Below are 12,932 nucleotides of genomic sequence, written 5' to 3'. Positions count from 1 at the left end.
CTCAGGCTTATTTTGTATTTCGATAAAAAAAAAAAATCTCGCATTAATTGAATTCCTCAAACAGAGCATACAATTTAAAAAGAAAAGCTTCGCCCACCAAACAAACAAACAGCCTCAAACATTAAACAGCCACTCTTTATGAACCTCCACATCAAGCAAGTACAAGAGACACTTGACATGTTGCTGTCATAGACCACGTTTACTTGTAAATAATTTTCTGATGTTTGTTCTAATAAAAGATGCACAGATCCAACCCGCACAAAATCAGAAAACCAAGAATATTCTCTTCTGAAAATACTAAAGAAGCTCACTCAGGAATTTAATGATTTCACTAATTTTCATTTACATTCTTTACAATACACCAAATTCTGAATAAGATGCATGTAAATCCAGTAATTGATGCTAGCGGCCCCGGGGCCTAATAAAAATGTTAAGAATCTTATTAAGGGGCCTTCGGCTCAGCCTCACTCTCCAAGGTTCCCACAACTTTAGACATTTTTCATGCATGCATGATTACATGCATTCAAGGATTTTCTGTATAGAAATTGCATTCACAAAGAGCAATTTATAGGCGATAAATATTTTCACAAGCATCACTAGATAGTTTTCTACACAGAAATACCCATGACTTTTCCAAGTGTGGAAACAACGAGAGAATTATTTTAGCTAATTCACTCAAAAAAAGAAAGAAAAATAAATTAATTATTTTATTTACGCAGCCTCACGTTGTTCTAACCATGTATAACTTTTAGAAGAACACAAGAGGAGACGTTAGGCAACATGACAACCTCAGTCACCATTCACTTTCATTGTATGGGAAAAAAAACATGGAAGTGAATGGGAACTGAGGCTGTCAAAACCTAATATTCTCCGTCTGGGCTTCCCAAATTAGAAAGTAAGTCACACAGAATTGGAACAACAACATCAAGGCGAGTAAATTACAGAATATACATGTTTGATCAAATTATCGCTTTCAAATTCGCGGATATTTCCAGATTTCCCACGACAGCGGGAATTCCCGCCCTCTGGCTGCCATTTGTCGCCACTACAGAAAAAGAAAATCCAACAAAATGTCGGTACCTCCACGGTCACATGACTCCTTTTGTGTTTTGCTGCACGATTAGGGTCCGAACGGATTGACACAACCCTACTTTCACACCGCAAATAGCCATCAAATAAATCCAACTGTATATACCACACTTTAAATTCGGTGCAAACTGCAAAACGGGTCCAAAACACCGTGTAAAACGGTTCACAAACAGTCGGCCATTTTGTTGCATCCAAACCTGCGCAGACTGACAGAAAAAAAAACAAGTTTGTATCGCAGAAAATCGGAAGTTGCATGGTTAAAATCGTACCGATTCCTCGTCCTTCTCCATGCCTGTGGGCATCTGCGGCACGGCGCGGTTGATGGACGCGTACTCGTGCAGGTCGGGCAGATCCTCGCAGCGGTAGATGGGCAGCGGTTTGAGAGCGTCCAGCGCCCGCGCCCTGAACGACAGTTTACTCATTTTACTCTATAAATCTATCCGATCCCCTCACAATCACCCATAAAACCGCCACAGATCTCATGGAGGAGGGTAGATGGAGTTGGAAAATGAGAAAAAATAATGGAATAGAAGAGATCCAGCGAGGAAAAGCAGAGGCGGGTGTGTGTGTTTTCTCTCGCTGCCTCAGTGCGCCATTCACAACATGGCGGACATTAAAAACTCCTCAGCCGATTGCGTTCTTCCCTCCTCCCTCACAAACTCCCGTGAACGCGCACCTCAACCATTCCTGCACGGCCCGTGCACGCGAGCGCGGTCACGAAACATGTGCACGCGTGCACACATTATACGTATAGGCTAGACCGGTATCAGATATTATTTCATTATTAAGGGGCTTTATTTATCATCCACACAATGTCATGTCACATGCTTCAACTGAATGAATTCTTATAGTTGTTGAATAAAGGCCTATTAAATCGACACAGTAACTGTAAATGAACGCACAAGATATCATAACATATCTTATAATATGTGTTGTTTGAACACACGGTGTATAGGTTACATGTTTAGTTTTATTGCCAATATGAACACATGCACTCATATGAACTCTGGCGCATAGCAAGTATAACTTCAATTCTTATTTTTTCTATTTTCAGCTAGCAGTAGGCCTACTGCTCGGATGCCATATTATTGTGCATTTGGTAAATAAACTGATAGGCATATAAAATACACCCAATGTTGCATTTTCACTTTACAACTCAACATAGACTTGTTTTCTTTTAGCTTGAAACTTTACAATAACTGTATAGAGCATCTTTATGTCACAAACGTGCATTTTGTCAATTATGTTACAATCAGTTTTATCTTGTGTTAGGAGACGGCGCCCTCTTTTGGTCAAATGAAGTTAAACCAATGAAATGAAGTTGACCACTAATTATAAATTCATACTGCCTTAACTAACAAACACTTAAAGATAATTCAAAGCCTATTAAGTTGTCCTCCCCCCAAAAAAAACATCCCATGCAGTCACCACATTAAATTACACAAAATATGAAGTCAAGCAAAGGAATTGTTTACAAGCTGAACAATTACGTTTTACAAGAAAAAAATTATTTCCAAACATAAGAACAAAATGCAGCAATAATGGTTTAAATGGAAACATACATCACAATTTATAGCTTTTAATGGAGACTAAAGCCACGCCATCTTCAGTGTAAACACATATGAATGCTTTCAGAAAACTGAAATGCCATTGAAAATAACACTTCACAGAACAACAGTTTGCAAAGACAACAACACAAGTCGGTTCCACTTTATCTTAAGGTGACGTAGTTACATTGTACTGAGTAATATTAATCAACCACTTACTATAGAGTTACGGTTATGGCTAGTTTTTATTATGCATATGAACTATTATTACTACAGTACATGTAGCCTACCGTGTAACACCTTAAAATAAAGTGTCACCCAAAAGTCTGAATGAAAACTATAGAATTTCTGCACATCTTTATACAATGACATTCTGACTATAATTTCACACCAGTTTATTTGCACACTAATTAAATAATTACGAACACATCCTGATGACTGAAGTTTTTAAATCGTGCAAATAATGACAATTTGAATCACTGACCATTATTTTTAATGAAGAGACCAGAAACTAACAGTAAAGAAATCAGAAAGTGAGAAAAAGAGAAGTGAAAATAGGGTATAAGTGGGCATGCTGAAAGTTGAATATTAAATAATACAATTGCTCATCTGTTATCGGATTAAAAAACAAACTAACAAAAAAAGAAAGACCAATTGGGGCAATCTTGTGCTTAGTAAATAATAATAATAAATGTAACGCATATAGATCGTATTTGCAAACCCACAAAACATTTGCTTGTTGACATGACATTATAAACATAAATTGCTTCTGAGCAGGAAGAGGATTTGAAACTGAGACGCAGTTTAAAAAGCAGGTCGTCTGAAAGGCCAAACTGTCCTTTTCACTGGGTTTGAGAAAGATAACAAGCAAAGAAACCAAAAACAATATGCGTATGTGCCTCAGTGTCTGGGCTGTAAAACTTCGGTAGTTTTTAAATCACTAGTATGAGAGACTCATGAAATAGACAGATTTAGAGATCATTTAGGGTACAACCAGAATCTCAGATCACATTGTAACATACATTTTTGAATAAATATGGCCCTTTTAGTGGGGCATGTTGTCACTTTAATGAGTACATTGTCATAATAGCAATCTGGCGTTTATAGTCACTGCTTTGAGATACTTTAAATAAATGATGATGCATTTGTATGCTTCAAATATCACTTCCTCTACATTTCAAGTTAAAATGCATTCTAAGGTCATTTAAATAGCTTTGCAGATCTAATTTTTTTAATGTTTAAAAAAGCAAAAATGCAAAATTACCGGTAAACAGCAAATAGAGCGATAAAGAAGCTCTGCCTTATATATGATATTATTTATAATGAAGTTTCTAACTATAGATAGCCTACAGGATGCTTTGTCAGTGGTAGTCGAGGCCTCAACTACAATCCAGACAATATATTTCAGCGTAGTCTAATAAACAGTGATATATTGTGAATAATCATACAAATATCTTCAAACAATGCCAAATTAAAGAGTGCAACTCTTCAACACTTTTTGTGCAAATCTTCTGAGGAAACACATCCTCAATGAATGCTGAAGAAACACACATAAGCATATATCTTCCAGCTGAAAAGACGAACATCTTAAAATGGTTTACTAGTTTCAACTGGCCTGGCCAACCTGGTTCTCAGCTGGTTTAGCTGGATGGCCAGCTGGTCTGCTTAAACCCCTTTAAAACACATCAGGCAGGGAGACCAACCGTTTTAGGCTGGTTTAAGATGTTTTTAGTAGGATTATATGTATAAACACATTGTGACTTTAGATTTTACACATATGAACAATGAAAAAAGTACAATTTCCATTTGTGTTCAACTCCAGAGCTCCCAACAGGAAAAAAAAATACAAATCTGGCAACAACACAAGAACAACCCTGATTTAAAGAGGTCCATCTTTAACAGCAATGTAATCATTGTAATGAGGTCAAACAGAAGGTGGAGGGTTTGGTTTATTATACTGATTAAATATTTTATCGGGCAGAAAATACACAATAACAGGCCATTAGATGCCAGTTTATTAACACCTATAAGAGCTCTTGACCAAACAGGAACAACATAATCTGATGTAGAGCTAAAATCTCCTAATCCTTCGATCTAATCATAAAAAAGTTGACTATAATAACACTGAAAAGAGTAACTCACCAGTTTTTCCACTAGGGTGGATGGTGATAATTCATCTTAAACATGTCAAGACCAGATTTCCAAAGCCATACGAGGGGGATTGGGGAGTTGTGGGGAGAAAAGAGGGCATACAGCAAACGCATGTCTAACTCTACAATCATCTTTTTTTTTTGGAATGAGATCTGGATCATTGTTGCGGCAGAAAATCCGTCTTCATAAACCCGATGATGATATAATAATCCGCGCGCTATGATCACCGACGGCCGCAGCGCGCACAGATCCACTGCGCGTTCACTTTAAATTTAACTCAACTCGAGACTGCTGGCAAAAGTACCGACCAAACGTTTGTTTTACGATGAAGTCCAGCTCAGTCCACAGTCCTGGAAAGATCTGGTTGTTCCACTAAAGGGTTAATAAGTTTCGCGTCTTCATTGGCTGGAGAGAGACAGCGATCACCTGTGGAGAGCAGCGGGGTTGGTCGAGCTCTGAGAGAGGCAGGAAGAGAGGTCGCTTCATACAGGGAAACTTAAACACACGCAGGCATTTAGGTGGACATTTTATAAGTATTTATCACTTTTGTTAAGTGTTTTCTTTGGATTGTTTTTTATTATTTTTATTCTAATTTTATATTTTATTTAATTAGTGAATAATTATTTTTGCATCTTCATTGGTTCGAAAGAGACACTGATCAGATAAATTATACTATATTATATATTAATATATAATATGTATAATTAAATATATATATATATATATATATATATATATATATATATATATATATATATATATATAAGTGTTGTCGAAATGATTAATCGTATATCTAAAATAAAAGTGTGTAAATATGTGAATATATATACAGTAGCCTATAAACATATATATATATATATATTATATATCCATATATATACACACACACACACACATATATATTTACAAATTGTTATGTTAGATGCAATTAATTGTGATTAATCAATTTGACAGAACTTATATAGTGCTGTCAAATCGATTAATCGTGATTAATCGCATCTAAAAAATATTTGTATATATATATACATACACACAAACTTATATGTTAGATGCGATTAATAGATTTGACTTATATATATATATATACACTCACCGGCCACTTTATTAGGTACCCCATGCTAGTAATGGGTTGGACCCCCTTTTGCCTTCAGAACTGCCTCAATTCTTCGTGGCATAGATTCAACAATAGGGCTGTAACGATACACCAAACCCACGATTCGATTCGTATCACGATTTTTGACCCACGATTCGATTCGTATCGCGATTCTATCACGGGGTCGGGGCTTGAGGGGGCGGGGCTTGGGGTGAAAAAAAAGAGATTTTAAGAGAAAAAATGTATATACTGGTATTTTTATTAAATAACATTAGGAAAAACCTGTATAATCTGAACACCAAAGAACAATAATAAATATGCAAATTATTAAAATAAACTATGCAGTGTAGGCTGCTGCTTTTGGGTTGTGTTCTGTGCTCCAACTAAATTGATTTCGGGATGGTGCCGTAGGATATGCATCTGCATGTTGGACGTGTTGCCGGTCAATTGAGGAAGCTTATTAAAACACTTACGGCAAATTGTGTGGGTCTTGTTGATTACACCATTGCCATCCCTGTTCTCCACCATGTAGCCGAAATGTTGACATACTGCTGACTGAAATGTAGGCTATTGGGAGGGTCCGCAATCTCTGGGTTGATTTCCATGTTTCTTCACGTTCTTCAAATAGCTCGCGTCACATGGAAAGGTAGTCACGACTCACATGATATGTAACATGTAAAAAGACGCTTACAAGTACATTTTTTTTAAATAGTTGGTTGGGATGAGTCACTGAGTATTTAATTATAGAATATCAAATAGGTTGTGCGATTATTGTCTAAAAAAATCTCCAGTTTTCGGTGCTGATGCGGTGGTGACGCGTTCATGTAACGTAAGGCTGGCACTGCCAATAAAGCACCTATAAGCTTACACAAAGAACCGGCAAAAGTTATGATTATGAATATGTCAAATATAGCAAGGAGACATTTTAATTGTTTATTAGTGTTTTCTGTCAGTGTCAGCTGCAAAGACGAAGTTGCGATGCTGACTCGCGATCTTCGCAGTAGTGAAAAATGCACTTTTCATACGGATTACATAAGCAGAGAGCAGTCTGTTTTCTTTCGTTTTGAATTGTTCGGTTTAAAAGTAGACTATAGGTCTATAGGCTTATACACTGGGTTTCGATTCATATGAGACGAGCTCCAGTTCACGCGCCGGCGCCTCTGTGTCGTGATTATCTGTCTGCTATATTTACTTCTTATTTATTGAATCCAGGCAATTGGTTGATGAAACATTTATTAAAATTGAGATACAATTAATACAAAACGAAATTCAATCTAAAGAAAGTCTTTGTGCTTTCTGTTTGAGGTCTCTGAAAGTTTTAGTGCCGCTTCCAGAGAACTGTCACGACATTGTTTTTTCCTCTTAAATGCAAACACGAAAAATAAAAAAAAAATGAATATTTTATGTTCTGGGGAGAGCCAACCCTTCTTCATCCGGTGGGTAGCCTAGTAGCCTATTACTTTTGGTTTGTACAGTGTAATTTACAAAATTGTATTTTTTTTTTTTTTGCCACCTAAAAATTAAAGATGTTTTGTGTCGCGTCCGTGTACGCGTGTGTATTTCCCTCATATTAAATATAAAATGCATGTGTAGACTTATATTTTTCTAATGTCTGGACATGTACTGGACTTTATTAAGGGAGTAGGTTATGGATATATAAACAGAAGTGTCAATATATTGGTATTAAATGCACTTTCGGAGAATTTATATTTCAAGTTTTGGCTGCAAATTTCACATCCATAACGCTGAAATTGCCAAATTTGAAATAATTTATCCTCAACTAGTTTTGTGGTGTAGGTCTACGTATTTTATAACGTTAACTTCAAATAATACTAATAGTAATTTAAAGATGTGGTAGCATTTGTTCTGTACAGGAAGGATAACTCTGGGAAGTTGGAAGGGTTGTGATCGCGATTCTGCCTTCTCACATCGCGATACAGGATCGTGGACCTGAGTATCGCGATTTCGATTTTATATCGCGTATCGTTACAGCCCTATTCAACAAGGTGCTGGAAGCATTCATCAGGGAGTTTGGTCCATATTGACATGATGGCATCACACAGTTGCCGCAGATTTGTCGGCTGCACATCCATGATGCGAATCTCCCGTTCCACCACATCCCAAAGATGCTCTATTGGGTTGAGATCTGGTGACTGTGGAGGCCATTTTAGTACAGTGAACTCATTGTCATGTTCAAGAAACCAATTTGAAATGATTAGAGCTTTGTGACATGGTGGAAGTAGCCATCAGAGGATGGGAACATGGTGGCCATAAAGGGATGGACATGGTCAGAAACAATGCTCAGGTAGGCCGTGGCATTTAAACGATGCCCAATTGGCACTAAGGGGCCTAAAGTGTGCCAGGAAAACATCCCCCACACCATTACACCACCACCACCAGCCTGCACAGTGGTAACAAGGCATGATGGTTCCATGTTCTCATTCTGTTTACGCCAAATTCTGACTCTACCATCTGAATGTCTCAACAGAAATCGAGACTCATCAGACCAGGCAACATTTTTCCAGTCTTCAACTGTTCAATTTTGGTGAGCTCTTGCAAATTGTAGCCTCTTTTTCCTATTTGTAGTGGAGATGAGTGGTACCCGGTGGAGTCTTCTGCTGTTGTAGCCCATCCGCCTCAAGGTTGTGCGTGTTGTGGCTTCACAAATGCTTTGCTGCATACCTCGGTTGTAACGAGTGGTTATTTCAGTCACTGTTGCCCTTCTATCAGCTCGAACCAGTCTGGCCATTCTCCTCTGACCTCTGGCATCAACAAGGCATTTCCGCCCACAGAACTGCCGCTCACTGGATGTTTTTTCTTTTTCGGACCATTCTCTGTAAACCCTAGAGATGGTTGTGCGTGAAAATCCCAGTAGATTAGCAGTTTCTGAAATACTCAGACCAGCCCTTCTGGCACCAACAATCATGCCACGTTCAAAGTCACTCAAATCAACTTTCTTCCCCATACTGATGCTCGGTTTGAACTGCAGGAGATTGTCTTGACCATGTCTACATGCCTAAATGCACTGAGTTGCCGCCATGTGATTGGCTGCTTAGAAATTAAGTGTTAACGAGCAGTTGGACAGGTGTACCTAATAAAGTGGCCGGTGAGTGTATATATATATATATAGTATAGTGTCTCATGTGCAGAGCTGAATAAAACTGAATGAATGAATCAAACGCAGAATGAAAAGTATGTAATATTTTCTGGGAAGGAAAACTCTTGCTGGGTTACGGTGACTCAGAGTTTAATAATGTCTCAGAACAAGCAATACGAGCCCATCACGGACTTGTCTCAACATGCAGTGAAGGCCTTTTATGACTTTTTACACCCACAAAGCACCTCTGACTGGAAATGATCTGCAATTTACTCTTCACTTCAATTCCACACATTTGTAATTGTCTGACGCTAGAGTTAAATGTGAGTAATATTGACATGGGTTCCCAGAAATGGGTTTTTGAAAATCTTTTGTTTTTTTATTTTTATGATTGGTTTGGTCAGTGTTGTTGATTTAAAGGGTTTCCTGTTACTGCCTTCTCTTTTGTATTAAAAATAGTGAGGATTCATTATACTTATGTTCTTTGTTTAAATTAATTCAAAATCATACAACTGTTGGTTTATTTTTTACATTTTCTGGCCCTGATCTTATTGGGAACGATTCTTTGTGCATGTTATTCCACATAAAAAGTTTTTAATCTTTAATAATAATAACTTGCTCTTCCTCTGAAACAACTTTTTAGCTGACATCATTTTGAAGAATGTGGCATTACAGATGTAATGGGTGTGAAACGCTGATTCATGTTCTTTTTAAATATTTAATTTTAAGTGATTTACATTTTTTAATTATCATAAAAACATGTAACTGCTGCATAGTTAAATCCAACTGCTTTTACCAACCAACAGTAGGCTATATGTGAAGTTGACAGTACAGCAGTGTTGCTCCAGAGCCCATGTTTGTCTGACTCTCATTTATACAGTAAGATGGTCTCTGAGTTATATAACACATTCGCTGGGGGAAAAGCTTTATCTCCCTCCAAAACAAGCGCCTTCTCTGTCCATCTTTGTCTAACAGTCTCTCTTCCTTGTTTCTCTTCTTCTTTCCTGTAGCCTACTCATACTGAAATCCACAATACAGGAAAAGGCATAATGTTCATATGCAAAGTATACTTACCAAGATTCTTTGCTATGAAAAGCTTTTATGCATAAATAACCTAATAACCCTTAGTTTAGCATTCATTTTCACTGAATCTGTTCTGGCTTGCCTTGTTTAAACATGAACTCCAGTAGGTCACTCACACTGTACTTCACCTTGTTGTGATGCAGAATAACAGCGGTCAGTCACGTGACTGTAAGACCTCGATCTCCTTACGCCCTCTAGTGGTCAATAATAGGCATGCGCATTGTCTCCACTTCCTCATGAGATTCATCCTGCAGATGTCCACACATAATACATAATAATAAAACAAATAATTGGATTTGGTGGGTTGCATCAATGTCATGTTCATTTTAATTCACAGTTTAAGGATACAGTTGGCCAGAAATAAACATGTTGTCATTATTTACTCACTGGTCATGGAGTTTTCTTCCATACAATGAAGTGAATGGACACAAGAACTGTCCAGAAATGGCAAAAAAGCACCATTTAAGTAGTTTATACAACTCATGCACTATGTGTGGGAGGCGCCATATGGTGGAGTGGAAGTAACAGCGAGCGAAGGTCAATGAGCAGAATTCGGACTTTTACATTTTGCTTGACCTTTACAGTTATTCGTTTAGCAGATGCTGTTATCTAATTCAACATAAGCAATTCATTTCGTTCATTCATCGACCTTTGACCTTTAATCTGTTATAAGCCAACGGTTCTCAACTGTAGGGTCATGAACCAACTGACCCAACATTGAGTTCTAACCGAAAATAAATAAATACATACATAAAATAATGGTGAAAAATACTCAAATGAGATACTCCCATTTCTATCCCATATAAGGCCTTAGGAGCCATGTTGTTTTAGTGTCATTGAGATACTATTATAGTTTTAATTAATATTTTGAATTTGTTTATATTATATTGTAGTTACATTTTTATTAATTCTGCTGTGTATTTTTTACATTGATATTTTAAAAAAATATGTCTATATAGTTTTTATTAATTTTGATTTCAGATTTAGTTATGCTATTACATCAAGTTAAACTAAATGAAAATAAGAAATATTGCCTTGGAAACTATAGCTAAAGTGAAATAAGTTTTTAAAAACATTTAAATTTTAATAAACGTTCTTTAAATCTACAATTGTTTTATATAGAATTGTTCTAGTCAATCCAGTATAATGCAATTACATCAGAAGTAACTGTAATTAATTTCAGTAAAATTAAGACTAATCCCTTACTTTACCTTTTCAAGGAAAAAAAAAATTAAAATACAGAAATTAATTACTTGTAATGAATTACACAGAACACTGGTTTTAGTTAGAATGATGATGGAGCCAAGTAAAAATGGCAGAAAACCATCAAGCAGTTCTTTTCATTTTTTTCTCATGGTTTAATTGACAGACTGAATTCCTACATTCATAAATAAAGCACAGGAATTCAGAAGCAGCCAAGGTCTTCATGGTTATTTTATTGCTAATTCTGTTTAATGGTCAGGATTTCTTTAGTAGTCATCACACACGCCATTAACAGATATTGAGCTGAGAGCAGAACGGCCCAATGCACAAAACAGCTTTATATGAAGCTGTATATTGAAGATGCTTAAATATTTCCCACCAGACCAAAAGAAAACAGACGCAAAATTAATTAAAAACAAATGGGATGACGATTACATCTAATGGTGAGAAAATGAAAATGTGTCTGTTTGTTTCTCAGTAATATAAGCATAAGAAAATGTTGGTCCTAACAGCATTTTATCACATATCAGAAATATTGCAAAATGATGCATGTATTCGAATAAAGAGACATCATTTTCCTACTTATGTAATGTCAAAAATAAAATAAAAATCCATGCAATTGAATATTTGTCCAACAGAGGGCACTCACTGCCTATTTTTCTTTTTCTCTACAAGGACATTACCAAATCTCACCTTAAAGCTACTTCATAACTCTAAAAACAGTTTTTCATGTCAGAAGAGAGCTAGTGTTGAGGTATGCGGGAGTTTTTGTAAAACATTGACCCACATTATTTCCACTGGTGCTTTCAGAAAGTTCCATGTTTTTTTCAATCAGCACTGTTCAAAAGCCGGTGTCGGTAATATTTTTCTAATGTTTTTGAAAGGAGTTTCTAATGCTCCCCAAGGCTGCATTTATTTGCTCCAAAAATACAGTAAAAATAGCAATAATGTGAAATATTATTACAATTTAAAATAACTATTATTTGAATGCATTTTAAAATGTCATTTATTCCTGTGATGCAAAGCTGAATTTTCAGCATCATTACTCCAGTCTTCAGTGTCTTCAGAAATCATTCTAATATGCTGATTTGCTGATCAATTTAATGTATCCATTGCTGAATAAAAGTCTTAATTTCTTCACACAATCAATCTGCAGGGGCTCTTTGCCAAGTAAAAACAGTAATATGAAGAAAAGCAGGACAGAAAATCTGCAGATCAGACCATTTGAGGTTACACTCCCTTTCCAGTTGCATTTTAGTCCGGTGCGCGATTCTTCAGGGGTGAAAAATGTATATTTTAAAATAAAATAGTGAGTTTATATAATCAGCTCATCCTCATCTGATTAATGAAGGTATAAATGTGGGAGAACCGAGCAGAGGTGCTGATCTGTGCTTTTCTTTTTATAGAGGAGACTTTAAACTCCTTCGCTGTTCATCATGAGTAGGAGAGACTATCAGCAATGCATCATAAATATATTAGTATGGGTGCATACATGATGATAAACCTTTAAAAAAAGGTCTGTATTTCTACATTAAAGCAAATCTACGAGTTTTCAGGGATCATGTGCATTTTTAATCCTTTAATTTTGTTCCTGGAGGTCCAATTATAATGTTAGTCATTTCATGTTCTTTTTCTCTTTTACATGTGAAATGAGTGTCAGCACTTTGGG

General features: G+C 36.4%; 1 protein-coding gene across 3 annotated transcripts in view; it reads right to left on the bottom strand.

The window, feature by feature from the left end:
* Window positions 1-5,179, bottom strand: part of epc1a (enhancer of polycomb homolog 1 (Drosophila) a) — a 51,273-nt gene extending 46,094 nt beyond the window's left edge. The window contains exon 1 of one of the 3 annotated variants that reach the window (XM_056242187.1): window positions 4,779-5,179. Coding sequence is in view for 1 of the 3 variants with exons in the window: in XM_056242185.1 (XP_056098160.1) it covers window positions 1,359-1,511 (153 nt within the window). In the remaining 2 variants the exon portion in view is untranslated. Of the gene's footprint in view, window positions 1-1,358; window positions 1,730-4,778 lie in introns of those variants that run through there. The other 2 variants (XM_056242185.1, XM_056242186.1) reach the window with 2 other exon arrangements.
* Window positions 5,180-12,932: the final 7,753 nt, after the last annotated feature.

The sequence above is a fragment of the Rhinichthys klamathensis genome, unplaced genomic scaffold, assembly GCF_029890125.1.
Source record: "Rhinichthys klamathensis goyatoka isolate OS25496 unplaced genomic scaffold, OSU_Roscu_1.1 h1tg000706l_1, whole genome shotgun sequence".
Classification (NCBI taxonomy): domain Eukaryota; kingdom Metazoa; phylum Chordata; class Actinopteri; order Cypriniformes; family Leuciscidae; genus Rhinichthys; species Rhinichthys klamathensis.
Note: the sequence above shows the minus strand (reverse complement) of the source record. Positions and strands in the feature narration are given on the sequence as shown.